The 21953-nt window shown below is 36.7% G+C and overlaps 1 protein-coding gene across 2 annotated transcripts in view; it reads right to left on the bottom strand.

Moving 5' to 3' along the window:
- FMN1 (formin 1) overlaps positions 1-21953 on the bottom strand; it is a 523482-nt gene that overhangs the window by 245346 nt on the left and 256183 nt on the right. For both annotated transcript variants that reach the window (XM_072623605.1, XM_072623606.1), the window contains one exon: positions 20201-20262. In XM_072623605.1, coding sequence (XP_072479706.1) covers positions 20201-20262 — 62 coding nt within the window. The remainder of the gene's footprint in view (positions 1-20200; positions 20263-21953) is intronic.

Below are 21953 nucleotides of genomic sequence, written 5' to 3'. Positions count from 1 at the left end.
GATTCTCCTCCTAGGTTAGGTCTACCATCCTAGCTTGTACTCTGCTATATAGTTCATTGTCACTTTGGCCCCTAATATGTTTTCCTCTTTACCCAACCCCAAATTTAAATAAGTAATTCAGGGGAGAACTGTTTGATATCTGAAGTAAATAAATTAAGGGAAGGATACTACCATTTGCTCTCTCTCCATCTAAGTTATTACTTAGTTTATATGAGGAAAAGGAAATGGTTTACTGAAGTCACAAAAATCAAGGCACCTATATATTAAACAGGGTTAAGGACTGAATCTGGGATTACGTAATTATAATCTCATATAATCCAACAAAATAATAATAAATATCTAGAAATATAATCTCCAAGGAATCAAAGGAAAGGAACAGGAGCTATGATCCGATTGGTATAGGGAATGCCCAGGAGAGGAAACTCCCTCTATTAATGCAGATCCACAGAGACTTCTCTGTAATTAATAGTCTTAGAGAATTACCTAGGGAATTAAAAGGTCAAGTGACTTGCTCAGGCTCACACAGTTGGAATGTATAAGAAGGAGGACTGGAAAGCAGGTTTTTCTAACTTTGAGATCTGTTTTCTATCCAATATGTCAATCATACTGCCTCTCTGTACTTGATAGCAATTTAAAAGCAGGGAAGGGTGGGGAGATGGGGAAGCTTGCTATATCATAACCAGATGTAAAAATGTAAGCACTGTGATTATACTATGAAGATAGACCCTGACTTTCATCCCCAAAATGGGAATATAGCAAAGTTCTGAAGGTTCTAAGAGTTAGTAAATACCTTTGCCAATTCTTCCAGTAAATTATCTTGAAAACAAACCTACATGACCCTGGAAACATCTGCCCAGGTTCTGTCTGACTCAGTTTCTTCAAATGTAAAATGGAGGTAACACCACCACCTACCTCCCAGAGCTGTTGTAAAGATCAAGTGAAATATCTGTGAAGTGATTAGCATAGCACCTGGTACATGGCAGGTACTTAATAAATGTGTCTCCTCCCTTGATCTCTTCCTCTCTTCCTTCGTCCAATCCTTCCTTCCTTTCTCCCCTTTCACTAGCTGTTTTCTCAAGCCTTTCATCTAAGGATTGTATTCTAGCTCTAACAATACTCCATCCTTTTAATTGGTCTTCGAGTGAAATAGGAAGCTGAAAAATCCAAAGTCTATTGAGTCAGTGGTGATTCAGAGAGATCTATGCTTCTTTTCAACCTCCTCATCTAATGTATTATACTGTCTATGAAAGGCATGCAACCTAAACACAAGATATGAGAAAAGGAATTTCCAACAATGTTTGTTAAAGTATGATATTAGTGTTATATCAGGTCAGGATTTGATCAGAGAGTTTTAAAAAGCACTTATCAAATCCCCACTACATGCCCAGGATTGTGTTAGCATTATAAGAGATATAAAAGAAATGTCAGACATGGCCCTTACCTGGAAGGATCCAAAATCTAGATGAAAATTAAAACAATAATTTTTGATCCCTCAAAGAAAGAATTTTAAAGCTAGCAGGGACTTTTGAGATCTATTTGGATCCCATCATTTTATACATGAGGAGATGGAGTCCCAGAGAAGTTAAATTACTTTACCAATGTTACATAATTAATTGACAGTAAAGCTATAACCTTAATTTCCTGATCCGGGTTGAGTGTTCTTCCTACATCCACTGTACAGCATCTCAACAAGGAGTGGCTTTCAATTCTGGAGCTAAGCAAAAAGTTGGTAGGGTAGTGGAAATGCAGATAGATCCAATGGAGCTTCCAAGATTCAAACTTAATAAGAAATTTAGTTAGTAATCAAGCTCCAGACTAACTTTCCTGATTCCCACTTGAGAGTCCCTTCTACCATACCACACTGCCTTGTCTTAAGTGAAGCATCAGAATAACAAATTCCAACATTCAAAATGTTTCAGCTCCACTGATAACCTCTCACCTGAAGCCAATAATCTTCCCAGAAAAGCCACCTCAAGTCCCAATGGCATTTCAAAGATGGTGAATGTAGAAACAAGAAGAAAAGGAAATTCATCAGAAAAGCATAGACATGTACGAAGCTTGAAACTGGAATTGCGGAGAAGAAGCCTATGGGATAAGCAACCAGCTGCGTATTGCGCATGAGTAATGAAAACACTTGTTATTCAGCAACCCACCTATTGTGCAGGACCAGAGTTTGGCACAATGCAATGTTATCTGCTTGTGATGTAAGATGGAATCCTCCAAAGGGAGGAGACAAAGAACTCCCTGGGACTATCCGACACTTGTGAAATGATTTCACTTGATTACATAGAAAAGAAATCAGAGTAGTAGCTCACAATTATATAATGCCTTCAGGTTTACATAATGCTTTCTTTTCACAATAACTCTGAATTAGGATTCTATGCTCCAAATTAGGATTCATAGCTCCAAAACTAGAAGGGAGCTCAAGGGTCCTCTGATGCAACTACTTGACTTTAGAGATGACTACATGAGGAGCTAGAGGGATGAAATGCCTCCTCTAAGGTAAAGGCAGGATGCAAACCTAGGTCCCCTGTCTCCAGATCCCATGTCCTTTCCATAGTACCCCAATGACTTTCTTGGAGCATGCCTCTTGTGTTCTAAGAATTTTAGGACCTAAATTGATTAATGGCACACAAGTCATAAAGAAAATGCAAATATATAGGTTTGGGAGACTGAACATTTCCCAAAGCAATTGGTTTTTCTGTATTTCTATTTTGTTTGTTGCAGGGAAATTGATCTAATAGTAAGTTCAATTAACCCAACAGTAGTATAACATGAGCCTTCATGGTACCACCATGCCACAGTTTTGATATCATCAGCTTCCGTCCAGGCATACAAATGATTCTTGGATTGCCAATAACTCTACTTTTTTTCCCTTGCTCCATTCCCCAGAAATTAATAGATTATCTGTTTAATGTTGGTGATGAGTAGCATAAGATTTTGCAAACTGGCCAGATTATTTTTAAACCTCAACAACTTCAGTTCCAATGCGATTTCTGTTCATTTTAGCTTCATCAGCAAAGTGTAAGTCAGAAAAAGTAGACCCAAGGGTTACATTGTATGAATACAATTATTTTGTGGTGCCCTGATGCTTTCAACTTTATTTCCACAAAAAGGTTAAGAAAGTTCACAAGTTTTCCTAATGAAGACATACAGTTTTGTTCCACTGGGGACAACAAAATAGATTCTAAGTTCATATCCAGTTTGGAGTTCATTTCCAGATCTTTCAAAGCCTAATAACCCTATTATAAACCTGAATGCATTTCACAATGGTAGAATCATCAGAGACCCTAATGTAGAGTTCTGCCTATGCCAAGGTCTATGATCCTGGTTTAATAAAGGGAAAAGGTTACTTGGTCAAGTAACCATTCCCTCCCCTCCCAGCCCCTCCACTGTCCAGTCACATTAGTGGTTGGAAACTGATAAACCCATCTGGCATCTCCATGCCACCTTGTTTCAAACTGTTCAAAGCCACAATCTCCTTAATCTGTAACTGCTTCTCACGAGGCAGATGAGGGGTATGGATTATTTTTCACCTTTCACAAAAGGAGAAGCAAAGAGCCAAACAGGTCACACCTGACTCCTGCATGATAGGGAACTTCAATGCAAACCTTCTAAATTAAATGGCTTTTTCAAATCACCTTGCAGGGTGTCTGGAAAATTTTGGGGAGTTCAACACAGTTTATACATGAGCAAGAGAGTTTTCCTATAGGGCAAGAGATGAAAAAAGGCATGAAAATAATGAGAGGAAGAATGTCAGGGAAAAGATAACCTGAAGGAAAAAGAGCAAGGATGGAACGTAACTGATATCAAAAGTGGAGGGAAGACTAGAACCCCATGATTCTAAACTCTACACAAGCAATTCTAGGCTGAAATTACCCCCTGATGAATAAGTTCACCACTTTGGGAGCCCATGAGAAATCATTTGCTTCAGTTCTTTCATTTTTCAGATCAGGATATTGAAGCCTAAAGAAGTGAAATTATTTTTCCAAGGTCATATAAATCAGTTTGAGTAGCCAAGGCAAACCAGGAATATGCACTGGAAATAAAAGCACCTGGGATGAGTTTGGAAATTCTTTGGTTCAAGGTTTTTAATTTAGGGAAGGATGGTGTCCATATCTCCTGATTCCAGGTTCCATAATCTGCATGAACCCAAGCTGCTCCTCCATTTTAAGGCTACAGGAAAGCAATATTACCAAATAAATCCTTGATGACCTAATAAGAACTCATGAAATTTGCTTTCCCTAACTTTGGAGAGAAAATGGATTAGACACTGAGATAATCTGTCTCACTTAGAAGTTAAAACAATAAACATTTATTAAGCACCTCCAAATAAGGCAACTCAGGCTGTAATGAAAGAAAAGTTATTTACACAGTACCTTAAGGTTTGCAAAGGACCTTTTAACAGCCCTGTGAAGGAGGTATAATTATTAATCCTAATCCCAATTTGCAGAACAGTAAACTGAGGCTGAAAGATTAAAATGAGTTGCTTATGGTCACACAACTTAATAAGTATTAGAGGCAGAATTTGAACCCAAATTCTGAGTCTACCTGACTCCAAGTCCAATGCTCTATCCCTTATTCCATGCTGGCTTTCCCTAGAGGGCACTGAGGGAAAGGACCTATGTGTATTCTAAAGGAACTGGGCCCTAAGAGTTTAAGCTAGATGCCCCAAAGGGTCTTCAACTGAGACAGGGACAGGAATAAATACTGGACCCATGATTTCACTGATATAGGGAACTTGGAGGGGAGGAAATTTCCTCTATCAATGCAGGTAAGGGGTGCAACTAATAACCTTGCGGAATTTCAAGAGCACTGACACCAAGGTCACATAGCCAGTATAAATGCAACTTTAATCCTGGTTTTGCTGGCTTGGAGGTCAAATCTCCAGGATATCACACAACTGCTCCTTTTTAGGAGCTTAAAAAAATAATTCTCTACTTTCCTGGTTAAATAAAGGGGTCAGCATAAGATAAACATTAAACCTAATTCTTCCACCACTGAAAGGGCTACTGAGATTGGCTCTGCTGGGGCAAAGGTTTTCAAAGTAAATTAGTGCTGAAACAGTGATTTGCCATTCCTGCCACTGATGCACAGAAGCAAAGGCAAACTGAAATGTCCTTTTATACAACAGGGGAAAGACCTGGATTGTTCAAATGTCCCAGAGCATTTTTTCCATCCATAATTTTTCCCAGAGCAGTTTTTTCCTCAATAATTTTGGAATTGCTGAGTTTATGTTCACAGTAATCAAATGATGTCACAGGTGCTAGGAACAAGAAATATAGAATGAGTTATTCTTTTTTTCAAGGACAGCATCCTGACTGTAAATCAGAATCAGAACAAAGTAGAAAAATGAGTCCAAAGATCCCAAATAGGAAGTATGGGTCATAAAACTTGGAAGATGTTTGGCTCAATTAGTTAGTCTGGTGGGGGATGGAGGTAGGGGGGACTCTAAGGCAAAATAAAGGACTTAGCAGCAAACATAAAATTTTCTATTACACAAGAATTTTTCAATCTTAACTCATGTTATTCAGTATAATAAATAGACTTGGAGATTGAGGAGAAAGTTTACATTGTGATTTTAGAGAATCATTCATCTTCTTGGCCTCAGTTTCTTTATATGACAAAATGGGGCCAAAGATACTTGTCATATGTGTAATCTGTAGAAAAGTCTGTAAAGGGCTTTGAGAATACTTTTAGCTTATTTAACTATTAGTCCTTGGATATAAATTGATTCAGTCCACTAGTAAGACGTTCCACTGCAAATGACACATCATCACAAACGCATCTTACTACACATGAACCAGTGATGGTAGCCTCACCGTCTTATTCATAGCTCACTAAAGATTTAATGATAATATGATTAAAATTTTAACACCTTTAATTGGGTTTGCTAGTTTCCTCCTCTTTAACTCTTCAACTATTTTTACTGATAGAATCAACAAACAGAGTGATAGAGTTGGAGTAGACCTTATAGCTCATCTAGTCTATCCCTTTCATTTTACAGTTGAGGAAACATATGGAGGTAGAGAATGATGGAGATAATTGCCCAATTTTTCTTTTCCTAGGCTTTAGAATCTCCTTTACTTGTGTCTTATAGGCACAAAACCCTTCCTTTCTCTTGGCAGGAATTCTGTTTCTCCTCAGTTCTAAGGTAGTCAAGATGAATAAAATATTCATATTAATGCCTACCCCTTATATTATAAAAGAGCATTTTACAAAAGAAATCAATGGCACCATGAGATAACAAGAAATAGTAGAACACAATAATGTAGAAAACAAAATATAGAATAAAATATAGAGGAAATGTAAAAAATCTGTTATTAAAAACAACTGACCATGAGATCAAGGAGAAAATTTAAGAGAATTTAAGACTCACTGAAAACCATAAAAAAAAAAAAAAAGGTCTAGAGGACATAGCTCAAGATATATGCCAAGATTTATTAGAACTGAAGAGCAAAGTGAAAAACAAAAACATATTCAGTGCCTTGTTACAATAACTAGTTTATTTTAAGCCTAAGGGAAATACAACAGAGGGCAGCTAGATGGTGCAGTGGATAGAGAGCATGGGCCCTGGAGTCAGGAGAAGTTGAGTTAAAATGTGACCTCAGAGGTACTAGCTAAGTGACCCTGGGCAAGTTGCTTAACTCCAAATGACTGAAAAAACCAAATATACATACATACACACATACATATGTATATCGTATATACATATATATACATCCCACATATACATATATATATATATTTATAAAAATTATATATAATGGCCCCTCAGGTCGACATGATTCCCTCCTCTGCAGCCCAGTTAAGAATATCATTAACATTTATTTATATCTCTCTAGTTAACCATCTTTGTGGCTGAGGCAAAAAGTCAGGTGACTGGAAGGAAATGTTTGAGCTATTAAACAGCACATTATATTAGAGTCTCTACTCATAAATAGGCACCAGGCAGGAAAGCTGGTAAAAGCGCCAACCTCTTCTCTGGAGTTACCTTAGTCCTTGGACTATTCAGGCACTCTGATCAGGTCAATCTCCTGCTGAGTTGTCTTGGTAGTACACAGAAAAACAGATGATTTGTGGGTTTATTTTATATTCTTCAAAGTTGCTAATTCTTTCAACTAAGATTTTAGTTGGTTCTCTAACGGCAGTGACAGTTTTGTCTCCTCACTGCCTACTTAATTCCTCCAGTTTCTTTTACTTATCTTATTGCTGTCACTGGCATTTCTAATACAATATTGAATAATGGATTGGTTGATAATAACTGATTAATAATCGACCCTCTTGCATTATTCCTGATCTTACTGGTAAGGCTTCAAGTTAATCTTTGTTGCAGATAATGCTTGCTCTTGGTTTTATATAGACCTTATTTATCATTTAAGAAAAGCTCCACTGATTCCTATGCTTTCTAGTGTTTTAACAGGAATGGGTATTATATTTTGTCAAAAGCATTTTCAGCATCTGCTGATATAATCATGATTTTTTTCTTATTTTTGTTATTGATATGACAAAAATTTTTAAAGGTCATTGTGACTTTTATTAATTAAAAGAAGATAAAAGGAAGCTCAGAGAAATAGGATAGTTTTGAAAGCAACATGTGGAATTCATTATACACTTTTAAAAAGCATGCAGTATATAATGGGAACTTATGGTTTTATTTTATATTTGTGGTTCTGTTTAATATATATTTATATATGTATATAAATATATATATATATACTTATGGTTTTGTTTTATATATACATATATATATGAAAATGCTCTTTTTTGGTATTTGAGCTCAAAATAAAATAAAAAAGAATGAATTAGAGGGGGGAAGGGATATAAGGATGGAAAGAAGGAAAAGAGAGAAGGTAGGTAGGAAGTTTGGATAAGTAATAATGAGATTTGTTACATTAGAAGTGGAAAGTATGTGATAGATATGAAAGAGGTAGAATTGACAGGACTTGACAACTGAATGTACATTTCATGGGCTTTTGAATACTGTAAAACTAGAGTGGCATCCCTCAGAGGAAATTGGACCTTACTGACTGGCTCAAAAGAGAAAGTTCTTGTTTGTTTTTCAGATAGGATATGTGATTCTGTCAATGTTAAGAACGCTTGGCAAAGAAGAGCCTGCTACCAAAAGAGAACTCATCTATAGTAATCAATGTCTTAGAGAATTTTGCCTGACGCATTGAGTGATTAAGAAACTTGCTCAGCATCACATGGTTAATAACTGTCAGAGACAGAACTTTAACTCAAGTCTTCCTTACTCTAAGGTCAAGGTGCTGTTCACTACATCAAATTTTGAAATAAGAAGTGACAAAAAATTGCATTAAAGGGACCAGATACAATATGAAAAACTTTTGGGCCAAAGAGTAGAAAGTATAGAGAAGCATATTTCAACACAATGTAAAGATATAAATATATACTTATATTTTGTATATTATATATAAGCATATGTAAGATAAAAATAAAATTCTGAACAGGTAGAACTATTACACTGGAGATCTTGAGAGAATTTGGTATGGGGAGAGGAGGCAATACAGTCCTCTTCAAACATTTGAAGACATGTCATGTGGAAAAGGGATTAAATCTGATCTGTTAGGCTCTGGAGAGCAGCAATTGGTAGTAGTTGGGAAAAAAAGGAAAATTTAGGCTTTACATGGCAGGGGAGGGGAAAACTTCCTAACAATTAACCTCCATTTAAGGAGGCAACTCAGCCCAAAACATCTCACCTGGCTCCATTACTCAAGGCATCTGTGACTTCTCCACTACACTCCAGGAAGCTCATTATCAAGAAAACTTTGTGATCCTACAAGATTGCATCAGCCTTGGAACTTCATATCACTACCCACAGCCCCCTTTAATTGAAGGATGGAGCCATGAACTCCCAAACTTCCATTTAGGAGGGAACTCATCTCAAAATATCTCGTCTCTCACCTGGTTGTACGGCTCTGGGACATCTCTGACTCCTCCACTGTACCTCCCTCTCCCCCATTGTTTTTCAGCTTTTTTTCATGTTTGGTCTTCCCCCATTAGATTGTAAGCTCCTAGAGGACAGGGACTATCTTTGTTTTTTCATATTTATATCCCGGGTACTTAGCACAGTACCTGGCACACAGCAAGCACTTAATAAATGTTTATTGACTATTAACTTATTGACAGTTAGAGCTGTCCAACAGTACAATGGATTGCCTCAGGAGATGGAGGAGGTGTTCTCTTTTGGGGAGGTATTCAAGTAGAGGATAGGTGATTACTTGTCAAATAGGTCAAAGGGAGAATTCCTTTGGGGGTATAGCTTTTTATTTTTATCGGTCAGGTAGGCAGTGTAGTGGTTAGAGTACCAAGTCTTGTGTCAGAGAGACTCATCTTCATGAATTCTAATCTTACTGTGTGACGCTATGCAAGTCACTTAACTCTGTTTGTCTCGGTTTCCTCATCTGTAAAATGAGCTGGAGAAGGAAATGATAAACCACTCCAGTATCTTTGCCAAGAAAACCCCAAATGGGATCACAAAGAGTCAGGCATGATTGAAAATGCCTGAATAAAAATGGATTTCATCAAATCGTTATTGAATTCTCTTCTAATTCCAAAATTCTGTTGTTTTATGAACTAGAGATCATAATTATGGCAGACTTTCCCCTAGGACATCAAAATTTAGATGACGTTGACAGCTCTTACTGTTCTTCATTCAAACTTATCTCAGCACCTATTTAGCAAGAACAATTACTAAAAATACCAAGTAATTCTCTGCTCCTGATGAGTTTCACCTTAGCTTGGCCTTTCCTTGTTTCCTTTCTTGATGGTGGAAGGAGTCTGTGACTCCCATTAAACAAGATGGTGCCCTAGTCTTTCTCTGAAATCTCTCGACGCCCAACGAATGTGTCTTGAAAAACTGATTCAAGCATACTTTTCGTGCTACTTGCTCTCAGCACATTTTCTATATGTGCCCTGGATGTTAAAACTGCTAATTCAACCTTAGTTAAAATGATATGAAAATTACCTCAGGATTACTGAGTTCAATGAGTGAGCAGAGGATGGATGACCATTTCTTGGAAGTACTCTATATGGAGGTTCATTCTTTGAACAAGGGTTCAACTAGATGACCAATGAGGTGGCTCCCAACTGTGAAATTCTATGTGTTGAGTGAGGTCAAGAAGAATTAGATGGCTTACTCAAAATCAAAAGCTCCTACCTAGCACAACTGTGACTTAAACTGAAGACTCCTCACTCTCTCCTATGCAGTAGGATTTCCTCTGTTTCCCTACTATTTCTACATTTTATAGTTGGAGATGATGTAGCTGATAACCATAAATATCAATAACTTGAAGGAAACGGGACCAGAGATGTGACTCATGCTTTTTATTTCATTTAGAGTTCTACTTTCCAACCTCTTGATCCTGCTTAGTCCCCGATGTCTAGTTTCTTTCAGGCCCTGAGCCAGTAAGTTTATGATGATTACTTTAGCCATATAAACACCCCTCCAAAAGAAGTCAACGTGATGCAGTGGAAAGAACGTTGGATGGAGAACCAAGAAATAAGGTTCTTTATGACCCTGGCCCCATCACTAACTAGCTATGTCATCTTGGGCAAAATCACTTCTTTCTGAGCCCTAACTTTCCTCCTCTGTGGAATGAAGTGGTTGGTCTATGATCCTCAAAGTTCCTTTTAGTTCTAACATTTTATGAATCCATGGATGAAGCACAGATTCCTTATTTACATGTAGATCATTAAAAGTATATTATACATTGTAGATACTCAAGTATTTCTTGGCTTGACTTACTGATATGAGAGGATTACTTTTTATATCTCATTTTTGTCTTGTTTGATAGCATTATTGCAATGTCTGGTTTTCTTAGGCTTACCTGACAGTCAGTTTTGTCATGGTCTCTTATCTGGATTCTGTGTATATCTTTGTTTTTAGATGTGTTTCATATGTAGAAAATGGGCTTTATTTTCTTAGCCATTCTGTCATTGTCTTTCATTTTACTGTGTTATTTAATGCATTCATAATTTCTTTTTGCAAGGAATTAAGGGATTATCTCAAGTCTTGATTTGTTGCCTGTATTTAGAAATTCTGGGCAGATTTCTTATTTTATTTTCTTCATTACGGTTTTCAGATTTTTAAAAATTTATAATATTCTTCTGGGACAATTATGTTGTTGTTTTAACAAGCATTTACTAAGTGACTACTATGGGATAAGCACTACTGCTTTCCGTATACAATACACCTAACTGCCTTTAGGTTTGATCTTTAAGTCCCCTCCAACCCCAGCAATCCTTCACTCTGGCTACCTCTTCCACAGCCAAATTGCCTACTTCTAATCCTATAGTTCTGGAACCATGATCAAATTAACTTTCACAGTATCTGGATAGGGTGTATCAGTCTATATTCCATATATCCCTCCCTAGCCAAAACTCCTCTATGGGTGTCACTCCCCAGGAAGAACAGAAAACAGACTACAGGGACATCTTTGCTTTATTTGTATCTTTAGCACTTAGCTGTTGCTTGACACATAATAAGTGCTTCATTTCTTTTTCATTCATTCATTCATTCGTTCATCTCTGTGCATGCTGTCATCAAGGTTGAATTCTTTGGTTTTACAGAATTCAATATTCTTTTAATATTGTTGCCTCTTGATTTCTATTTTGCCTGTCTTTACTCGACCTCAGCATTATTATTTTAAACTTCAGTTAATTTCTATCTTCTATAAAGAGCTTCTTCATCATAGATTTTTTTTTTTTACCAAATGTAATTAAATTGTTTTTCTAGTTGCACCAAGAGCTCTAAGTTAAGACTGATATTCAATCCTAATTTCATTTTTAATGGATTTAATCCCTCTTTTGGACAATTCTGGAATTTCTTATTGTTGTCCCATGCTTTCTTAGGAGGTTCCAGCATTCATATTTCATGTGGTACAGCATTCCTCTTTCTCCTAGAATAATTTCTTTAAAAAGCTTTGCAATTTCATTAGGGATTTAGTGCCCATTCTTTATTCTGGATTTATGATCATTCCTATTGTTCTAGCAACATTGTAGGCTTTCATTGAAGGTTTTTCTCAGAAAGTCTTTGATGTTCTAGCCTTTTAAAATATTTTGGTCACTTTTTGCCTTTTTTTTTTTTTTGCTAGTGGGCATATTCCTAAAGTTAGGCTGCAAAGTTTCCTCTGCCTCCATATTTGGGGGATTTGGGGTTCACCAGCTTGTACCTCTTCCCAGAATACCCTCCGGTGGAACAGGACTGAAGCTTAGATGGCTTTCAGTACCCTTTTCCTTCATGCCTGGGATAACCACACAAACTGGGCTAGTTACTGCGCCATTTTCTCCCTTGACTCCACATTCCTCCTCAAGTTGGTTGGAATCAAAGTGCTCTTTAATAGGGTAGAGGGAGGGTGTCAGAGGCAGGGTCTCTACAATCCTAGGGGCCCTAACCCAGGACCAGGTCACAGTTGGAAAGCAACACATTTTGGGTCTCCTCTCTACTCCCTCCTTCCCCATGTGGTTGTACAAAGAAAATATCTGCTACTCGTTCCAAGCTGGAGGGATGGAGAGGTAGTAGAATGTTCTGGCAACATTGCTATAGCTGGAAGAGGTCCCTCCAAGGAGGCCCAGATATAAGGCTGTAAGATAGCTTGTGTCCCTACAACAGACGCTTAGAAGGAGGTGGATGAGGAGTTTTGAATGAACACGACGTTCTCCAGTATTAATTCAACAGGATTTAGACTTGTCACGGTTGTCTTCTTTGATCAGTGTATTTGTTCTTTATGCAGTAAATCATTCCTTATTTTTTTGTGTGTGGGGGGTGGATAATGGAATAGGAAAGGTAAAGAGGACTACAGAAAGTGAATAAATTCTCATTTTGATGGCAATAGAACTCAGGAATCCCTCCACTCACACTGAAAGACATAATTGCGTTAAGTTCGTGCTTCACCTCATCTATTACTTTTATTTGGATTTTGATCCATCTTTTAAATCAGTGCTTTAAAGTTCATGTGATAAATTTGACTTAGATCAAATCTTTTCTCACAGACTCTCCCTTGCCCTCAATTCCCATTCCCTTGATTTCTTGAGTTTATCTAATTTATTAATTTCTATTTCTATTTATTTTTATTTATTGACTTTCTAAACTTCTGACCCTTCCTTCTTCCCCCATCTTCCCAAGAGTGTCATCTTCCCTCGATTGATCCAACCTCTTAACTTATGGAACATTCTTTGGCTGTGCTCCTTCCAAGAATTATTGATTTCCTTTGCCCTTGTGATTATTTCTAATCCCATTGTGGCTGTCCTGAACTCTCTTCTGTCATCCATGATCCACTCACTAACGTGCTCTTTATTCTAAGTCCCTTATGAAAGGCAGGGTCTCTGAAACACAAAAATTGAACTGGCTTCTTTATTCCATTTTAATGTTAGCACATTTGGACAGCTATTCCATTCTTGCTTTCTTTTATTTTTTTCCCCCTGTTTTGGGAAGGGGTTTCTGCTTATCATTATTTTTCTAGAAATAGCAAAGTATGGAGAAAGGAAACTCACCATGATGTGAGTCAATCTGCATCCTGCCTGATGAGATCCAGTACTACCTTTTGCCCTTACTCTGACAACTCACTCCAAGGTCAACATTCCCTAACTCTATATTACTGTCTCCCCTACCTACCTCAGGTGTTGGTCGATCCCAGAAGTCCGATCAGACACCTTTCCTAATGTTTAGCCCCTCTTCTCTTCCACTAGGATAGCACACAAATTTTCTCCTGTACAGATCCCAATGCTGGGTAGCTTTAGCTTCCTTAAGTTGGGGGGGGAAAATGGTGGAAAGGAAGTATTGGAGCCTGACTGAATCCTGCCCTGTGTAAATTCTACCAGGAGAAGTCTGGGCATATCTGTTTCCAGGTCCTTTCCTTTCCAGCTGATGTTGTACTGTCAAGTCTCTCTCCCCAGAGGACTGGATCAATTTATTCTACCTCTTATAAGGTGTAAACAATTTAGAGTGACTCAGTGCCAAGAAGGGACTAAAGAGAGGCCATTTAGGTGCACTCAACATGTGGGATGAGCTGGTGATGGGAAGGGTCTGTCTTTTCACTCTCCAAAGGCTTTTACCTTTGGGTAGTATTTGTGTTTTCCTACCTAGTTTATGGAGCCTCGATTACTATAAATTTGGATCATTTTTTCTTATTTTGAGGTTGTTGGGTTAAGGAATTTAGACTAATACCTACCCTCCTATCTGTTTGTTACCTCTGTCTTGTTTTAAAAAAATTTTAAGTTTATACTGTATTTTTCCCCAGGTTGTTTTTTGTTTTGTTTTGTTTCAGATTTTTCATTTTTCCTAGTTAGGTTCCTAAAAGTACAGTTAAGTATTAAATATTTGCTGCCATTGTACATATGTCAAAATAGTGAAGGGGGAGTCAATTATTCAGGTTATGGAGGAAATCAGTGAACAAACAAAAATTGAAATTAGATCTCCTAAGTTAAACATGCCAAACTTGGAGTCAGATGGTATAGGTTCTAATGGTGGCTTTGCTACTTATCACATACTACTCCAGTGATCTTGAGCAAGTTATTTAATATCTCCAGGCTTCAGTTTCCTCATCTGTAAAGTGAAGGGTGTTGGAATAGATAATTCCTAAGCCATTTCTCAAAACATGATCATCTATGGATCCTGATTGGAACATCACTGCTAATGGCATCATATAAAAAATAAAGCACCAACTGTTATCAACTAACAAAAGGAGAAACCGAATCATTTTCTTCCTAACAGCAACTCTACTTTATCAAAAGATTTACATGCAGGAAATCCTGTTTCAAATGTATCACCAAACCTTCAGAATGTCAGTTCAACTCATTCACACAGCAAATATAATTTCAGAAGTTAAAATCATCTGAATGATTTCATACACTGAGCCAACAACCTTCATTTTCACTTTGACCTCAGAAGGCAAGTATACCAATTCTCTGAAGACTTCATTCTATAAAAAGGTTTACTTCTCATAAAAAAGGCAAATTATGCAGCCCAAGGAATCTGGTCAGTTGGGCTAACTGAAATCCAAAAGTTGACAGATAACTTGTTACAGATTGATATTACCTTATTTAGCAGGGGTTTAATAAATGTTTATTGATTGAGTTTTCAAAGAATAGAGACTAGACCCTCCTCCTCAGTTTTCTAACTCCAGTGTGGATGGAAGGAAACAAAAAAATGGAGGTACAAACTCTAGTAGATTTCTGTGAAATAGAAAGAGAATGTATCAACTGTGTAACAAACAAGGACTAATCTGTCTGATATTGAAAGCTGTTAAACAGTGGAGAGGATAAGAAAGAGACTGTTATAGAAGGATGTTATAAATCAGATAATTATTCTTATGTTCCTCACGATTTGGGTTTGGGATGGATTCAGTCGTTGATAACAACTGATATTCAGACTTTGAGGTTTGCAAGACACTTTCATATATATTATTTAATTTGACCTTCACAACAATCTTGTGAAGTAGGTTCTACCATTATCCTCATTTTACAAACAAAGAGACTGGGGCTCAGAGAGATTGCTAATTTCTCATAATCACATAGCTAATTACTCTTGGAGGAAGGTTTTAAATCCAGAACTTGCTGATTCTAAGCTCATTTCAGTAACCTCACATTGCTACTGGTCACTGGTCAGAGCAAGCTGTCAATTAGGATCCCAATATACACAGTGGGACAATATATCCCAATATACTTGGGCCCCTTCCAATCCTTGAATTTCTATCAATGTTTCATCCTTCTATGCTTCCTCTGCTTTATGTCAAAAGCACCCTTTTTCAAAAGGGAAATTTCAGAGAATTCATTAATTCATACTGTGAGGCTCTGGTACTATATCCAGGAGAGGACATTGGCTAATTCAGTTTGAACTAAACTTTTCTGGTGTTTTACTGGAATGGACACCCCCGGTATTCACTCTTTTTTTTAAGTTCCTAGAGGAATGGATTTGTGTAACATAGTATTTTTTAAGTTATTAGGAAACTGAGGAATTTACAAGTGAATTTCTTTAGTTTTTCACAAGAAAGTGTAAGAAGGAAATGAGTTCTTATGGATTTTTTTTCAAATGTGCCCTAGACCTTCAGTAATATTTGAACTCTCTCCACATTAGATGTGTCAATTTACTACACATGCAACCTTAATGTTATGCCAGCAGTTTTCTATCTTCATCTAGCCAGGAAACTTCCAACTACTTGGCTACAAAGAACAGTTGGCGTCTATAGAATCCTTTGCCTCCAAGCTGGACAAAACCCATTCTATATCGAGCATCTTCTTCCATCTTCAAGACAACCCAAGGTAAAATGGTACCAACAGCAACGCTTTTACTATAAAGACCAGAAGGCTAAGACAACATGGCAAAGTAAAGATCTTTGGTAAGAATCTATGGTCCTTTGTAGTTTCCTGGCTAATGTAGTTTCTTGAATTTCCAAAAGAGAGTTGATATATACAAACATAAATAACATGGGTTCCTAGGTCCAGTACATTCCCATTTAGAAATCCTAATTCCAGAGACATAAGACTAATTCTGGGAAGAGATCAAGTGCATTGCAGGAGGAGGGAATATTGAGATCATAAATCCAAAGATCACAGATATTTACCTATAAGAGTAGTCAGAAGGCCTCTGTTCCAACTGTATGATTTTAGAGATGAAGAACTGAGGTTCCCAGAAGTTAAATGACGTGTTCAAGGTCACATATATGGGTAAAAAGGTGGCAAAGGCAGCATTAGAACCCAGGGTCTCCAATTCCAAATCCAGCATTTTTTCACTCTAATTACACCACCAAGTAACACAAGCATTTTATAATAGTATGATTTATGAAGGTAGGATATAAATCATAAGCGCATTTTGACTAGGAAGAGATTATTGTGCTTTTTGGTCTTTCTAAATTTAAAACAAACTCCACTGAATTAAAATAATTAAATTTAACCAGCAAATCAGATATTTTAGAGCAAGAGTTCTTAATCTGTAGTCTGTAAAATTAAAAAAAAAAGGTATTAAACTGTTTCAATATAATTGGTTTTCTTTGTAAGCTTACGTACATTGTGCATTTAAAAATCATTATTCTGAGAAGGGGATCCATATATTGTCAGAGGGATGGATATATGACATTAAAAAGGTTAAGAACTCCTGTTCTAGAGTAATTATAAAACAAAATCTAAGGTATTAATAATTACATATCTTTCTTACCATGTTTTCTATGTCATTCATCATTAATTAAGGGTAATGTCATATTCAGATCCTAATCAGGATGGAATTTTATGTTTCCTTGAATTTTGGCCTGGTATCAAATCCACCCAGAGTTTATACTTATTAATAAGATTTCATATTATTTTGGCATTGAGCTTCCTTTAACTACTCTCTCATCTTCCAGTTATGCCTTTAGTTTAAGGAATCCTTTGAATATCCTCACCTGTTTCATAAGTAATTCTCTACCCTTTTCACTCTACTTAGCTACATTGAAATTTTACCCTTTTGTCTTTTAAAGCATAAAGTTCAAACTCTCTTTTCCAAAAATCAAAAGGTCATCATCTTTTTCTTATAATAATTATTATCATTGGTGTTGCTAAGGACTATCCTTCTCCTCCCATCAGCTATTTGACTTCTTTAGCTAAACTGGATGTGGCCTGAATATACATATAAGGTCTTATCTAACAGTGTATTACTATAAGCAACACTTAAAATATAAACTACTTCGGTTAAAGAAATGGTATCTCCTTCCATAGAACATTGGGGAAAATATCCAATAAGAAATTAAAAGTAAAATTATAATGTTTCATTAGAAGTTACAATAAAATTTTTAAAAAATTATTTCTTCATTTATACAATACAGAAGGCAGGGTGTTGTAATGGAACAGATGAGGACACCTGGGTCCAAGCCTCACCTTTACCTCCAGTTTACTTAATTGCTTTACCTTTTATAGCTTCATTTTCCTCACCTTGAAAATAAGAGGATGGGACTAAATGATATTGAAGGTTGATGAATCAATCTCACTAGTTACACTAAGCTACTGAGTTGGCAATTTTCAAAGAACTGACTTTATAGTCCTTACTTTTGAAATTAAGATTGACAACTCATTTTTCCATGCTTCAGATAGTACAGAACATTGGCTTTTCCTTTAAGTACCTAACACTTTGTGCTGGGCATTTGAAATACTAAGATAAAAATAAAACATTTCCTGCCCTCAGAGGGTTGATATTCTACTGTTAGAATAAATATGTATATAGATAAGTAAGTACAAGGTAAAACAAGACATCATAGGACCATTAATTGAGAGCTACAAGGGACCTTCAAGGTCATTTAGTCTAAGCCCCCAAAATTACAAATAGGGAAACTGAGGTTTAGAAGGGTTGATTTGGAGTTCCTATCTTCCCTTCAAGGATAAATTTAAGTGTCACCTCCTTTAAATGGTCTTGCTAAATTCTTCCCAGTTGTTGATGACCCCCAAGCCCCAAAATAACTTTATATATCTGTGTTCATGTTTTTCACTTTTCTTCCATCATTCCAAGTAAGTTCCTTGAAGGGAAGGGTGGTTTTCTTTTTATCTTAGAACCACCAGTACAATGTCTGATATACTGTAGGCATTTAACTAGTGAAGTGAATGGCTCAAGGTCATACAACTAAGTAACAGATCCAGAATCTGAACATGTCTTTTGACTCTGGAAATGTTACCTGAACTGAATCTTGAAGAAAGCTATAAATCCTGATAAGTAGAGATAAAGAAGGAGAATATTCTAGGCAGGAGGGACAAAGTCTATTAGAATTCATGGGGTAGAAAATAGGCTCAGAGGACACCTAAGAGTACAATTTGGTTGTAATAGAAAATGAAAAGAGGGGAGCAATATGAAAAAGAAGGAAAAAGACAGGCAAAAATCACACTGGAGGGTCTTACCAGTTTGAAGAGTTTACATTTGGTCCTAGAAATATTAGTATTTTATCCTAATATCTTAATATCTTATATAGTAACAATGGGGAGCTGGTGAAGATTTTTGCAATAAGACAATGACAGTCAAACTTCTGCCTTATGAAGATTATTTTGATAGCTATGTGGAGGATAGATTGGCAAGGGAGAGAGACTAGAATCGGGGAGCAGTTAGAACAATCTAGGGCTCTAATGAGGTTTGCCTAAATTAAGATGGTGGCCATGGGAGCAGACAAAAGGACTGATATGCAAGACTGCATAGATAAGAGTCACGTCAATAATACTGGACAAGTGATTAGCCATGGAGTGGAAAGAGTCACTTTAAAGTAATAGAATTGGGCTACTAGAAGAATTATGGTGCCCTAAATGGAAATAAGGAAGTTAAGGCTATATTTGAGGAAAACTGTGTTCCACTTTAGACAAATTGAGGTTAAAATGCTTATAGGGCCTTAGTCACACTGGCAGATGGTGAATAATCTAACCAGTTCTTCTTGGATCCTTCCCCAGAGGACCATTTATCTATGTGGGACATCGTCTAGCACTATACCAAAAGATGTAGACTCCCTTTTGTGGATAACAGACTCATATTATATTTGAGCTAGAATGACTTTTAGTTAAGAGCAAGTACTTCATTTTATAAATGAAGAAACGGCAGTAAATTGACTGTCCAAGGTCACATAGTTGGTTAGAGAGAGCCATGACTACAAGTCAGATCTATTGCCAGTCCAGTAATCTTTCAAATATATTACATTGTATGGAAAGACAGAAGGAGAAGGAAGATCAGAAAGGCAAGAAAATTATTCTAAAACTCAATGTCAAGGAATCTTTCCAGCCTTAATTCTTACTATTTATTTTCACGCATCTCAAAGTGTAGCCAATCAAACCTACTTTCCACTTCCTAAGTATAATCTCTATTTTTCCAATTCTTTACTCTATATTTCTAAAAGATGATCTTTGTACACTGTTGGATGTAAGGGACCTCTCTTGAAAATTTAACCATGGAACAGACTAGAAACCAGTTGGAAATAATTCTTATGTAGTGAAACTTCAATGGCACGTGCATCCTAAGTTAGTTTCCATTTAAATATCTTTCACTGACTTTCATATTTCTCTTCTCACACTTTTGACAGGTTTTCCTGAAAAACAAGGATTAAATGTTTGCCTGGGTATTTCCATAGCCTGGATTGCCAGACAAAGCTGCCAATTTAAAGGTTTCTTCTAAGGGTAAGATTTACTTCAATATTTGAGAAAAACAGATCAGTTTCCTATAATCAGTAGGACCAAAGAGGTGTACCTGGAGGTTTTCAATTTCTTCTTTGTGTTCCCTCTTCTGCTGTAAAATTGCAGCTTGGTACTCTGTAAAATTACAAAAGAAGCCATTACAAAAAGAGCATGAAATCATTCACAAAATTCAAGTGAGCATTCGTCCAAGAATAGATGCCCTGCCCTCTAAGAGGCCAGCTGGGGAGACTGTTTTGGTTTGAGTTCCAAAAAGCCAGAAATTTCCTAATGGGAGCTTATACGAAGTCAAAACATAACACATGTGACACGGAATAGGCAAGTACACCATTTATCAGACCCAGGGATTATGGCGGGGAGGGGTCCAAACACAGTGATCAACTAGGAAGGGTAGGGTTAAAAATATGGAGAGGAGCGCTTCATATAAATATTGGGTTGAATGTTTGGCATGAGGGAGGAGATGACAGCCAGTTAAAGCCCAACAGACAACAAATAAAAACATGCTTTAAAAAAAATAAAGGAAACAAGGGAGTTTTTTTTTTTTTTTTAGGAGAACTAATAGTAGAACAGAGATTTTTAATTCTGTTCTCAGAAAACTTCTCTTGGTAGAAAAACCTAACCATGCTCTTAGACTAGGTTTTACTAACCCTAACCCTAAACCTAAACCTAAATGCAATTCTATCTGTACAGACTAAGCTAAAGTAAGGACAATCGATCAATTTGATTATAGATTGGAGAAGACAAGAATGGACAAAGGGATTGAGAAAGATTTTCTTTTAAATTTTCTAATTTTAGTTCAAGTTTCATAGTGTTCCAATCCCCAGTACATACAGATTTGGGAACCCCATAGATCTGACAAGAAGTCAAGACAAATTCACACAGTGGGTACTAAAAAATGCATTCTGATCTACTAATTAAAATTCATGTCCTACAATGAGCCGAAACACCACGAAATCATAGTCCTATGAGAACTACAGTGGGAAGAGGTGAGACCTCCATTGTATGAACTCTCAAGACATGACACGGAATGACACGAATAAACTTCTCACCAATGCTGTACAGAAACATAAGGTATGATGAATGAGAAAGGGAAATGGCTTAGGATTTGACCAGAAAATTAATTAAAATTGGCTTATTTAACCAATAGGGTATCAGAAATCAGAAGCAGGGAATCAAGGTCCTGGTCTAAAAGTGTATGTCATGGTCAATATCTTCCCACCTTACATTTGTTTATGGTTTTGTATAATTACTAAGCACATTCACATGTACTGCGTTGTTTAATCTTCACAGCAACTGTATGGAAGGTGTGATAGTAAGAATATTGGATTTGAAGTTAGAGGATTTTGGTTCAAATCTAAGATCACATTATTATAAAGTTTAGAGTTAGTTTTCTGATTTTAAGTGCAGCACTTTCTATTATACATGTTGGAGTTGGAATGTGGCTCTTTGGCCAAACTAAATGAAGGGAGATGAATGGAGACGCTTTCATAACTTGCTGTTTCATGGTCATTTCAGTCATGTCTGACTCTGTGACCCCATTCGGGGTTTTCTTGAAAAAGGTACTGAAGTGGTTTGTCATGTCCTTCTCCAGCTCATTTTACAGATGAGGAAACGGAGGTAAACAGGGTTAAGTGATTTGTCCAGGGTCACATAGCTAGTATGTGTCTGAGGCTAGATCTAAACTCACAAAGATGAGCCTTTCTGATTTCAAGCCTCATGCTCCATCTAGCTGACCACCTGTCATAATCATGGCTTAGTTAATGAATCAAGGAATAGAAGAAATCATAATAAATAAAATAGATAATTTC

This window comes from Notamacropus eugenii, chromosome 7 (genome assembly GCF_028372415.1).
Source record: "Notamacropus eugenii isolate mMacEug1 chromosome 7, mMacEug1.pri_v2, whole genome shotgun sequence".
NCBI classification, from domain to species: Eukaryota; Metazoa; Chordata; class Mammalia; order Diprotodontia; family Macropodidae; genus Notamacropus; species Notamacropus eugenii.
Note: the sequence above shows the minus strand (reverse complement) of the source record. Positions and strands in the feature narration are given on the sequence as shown.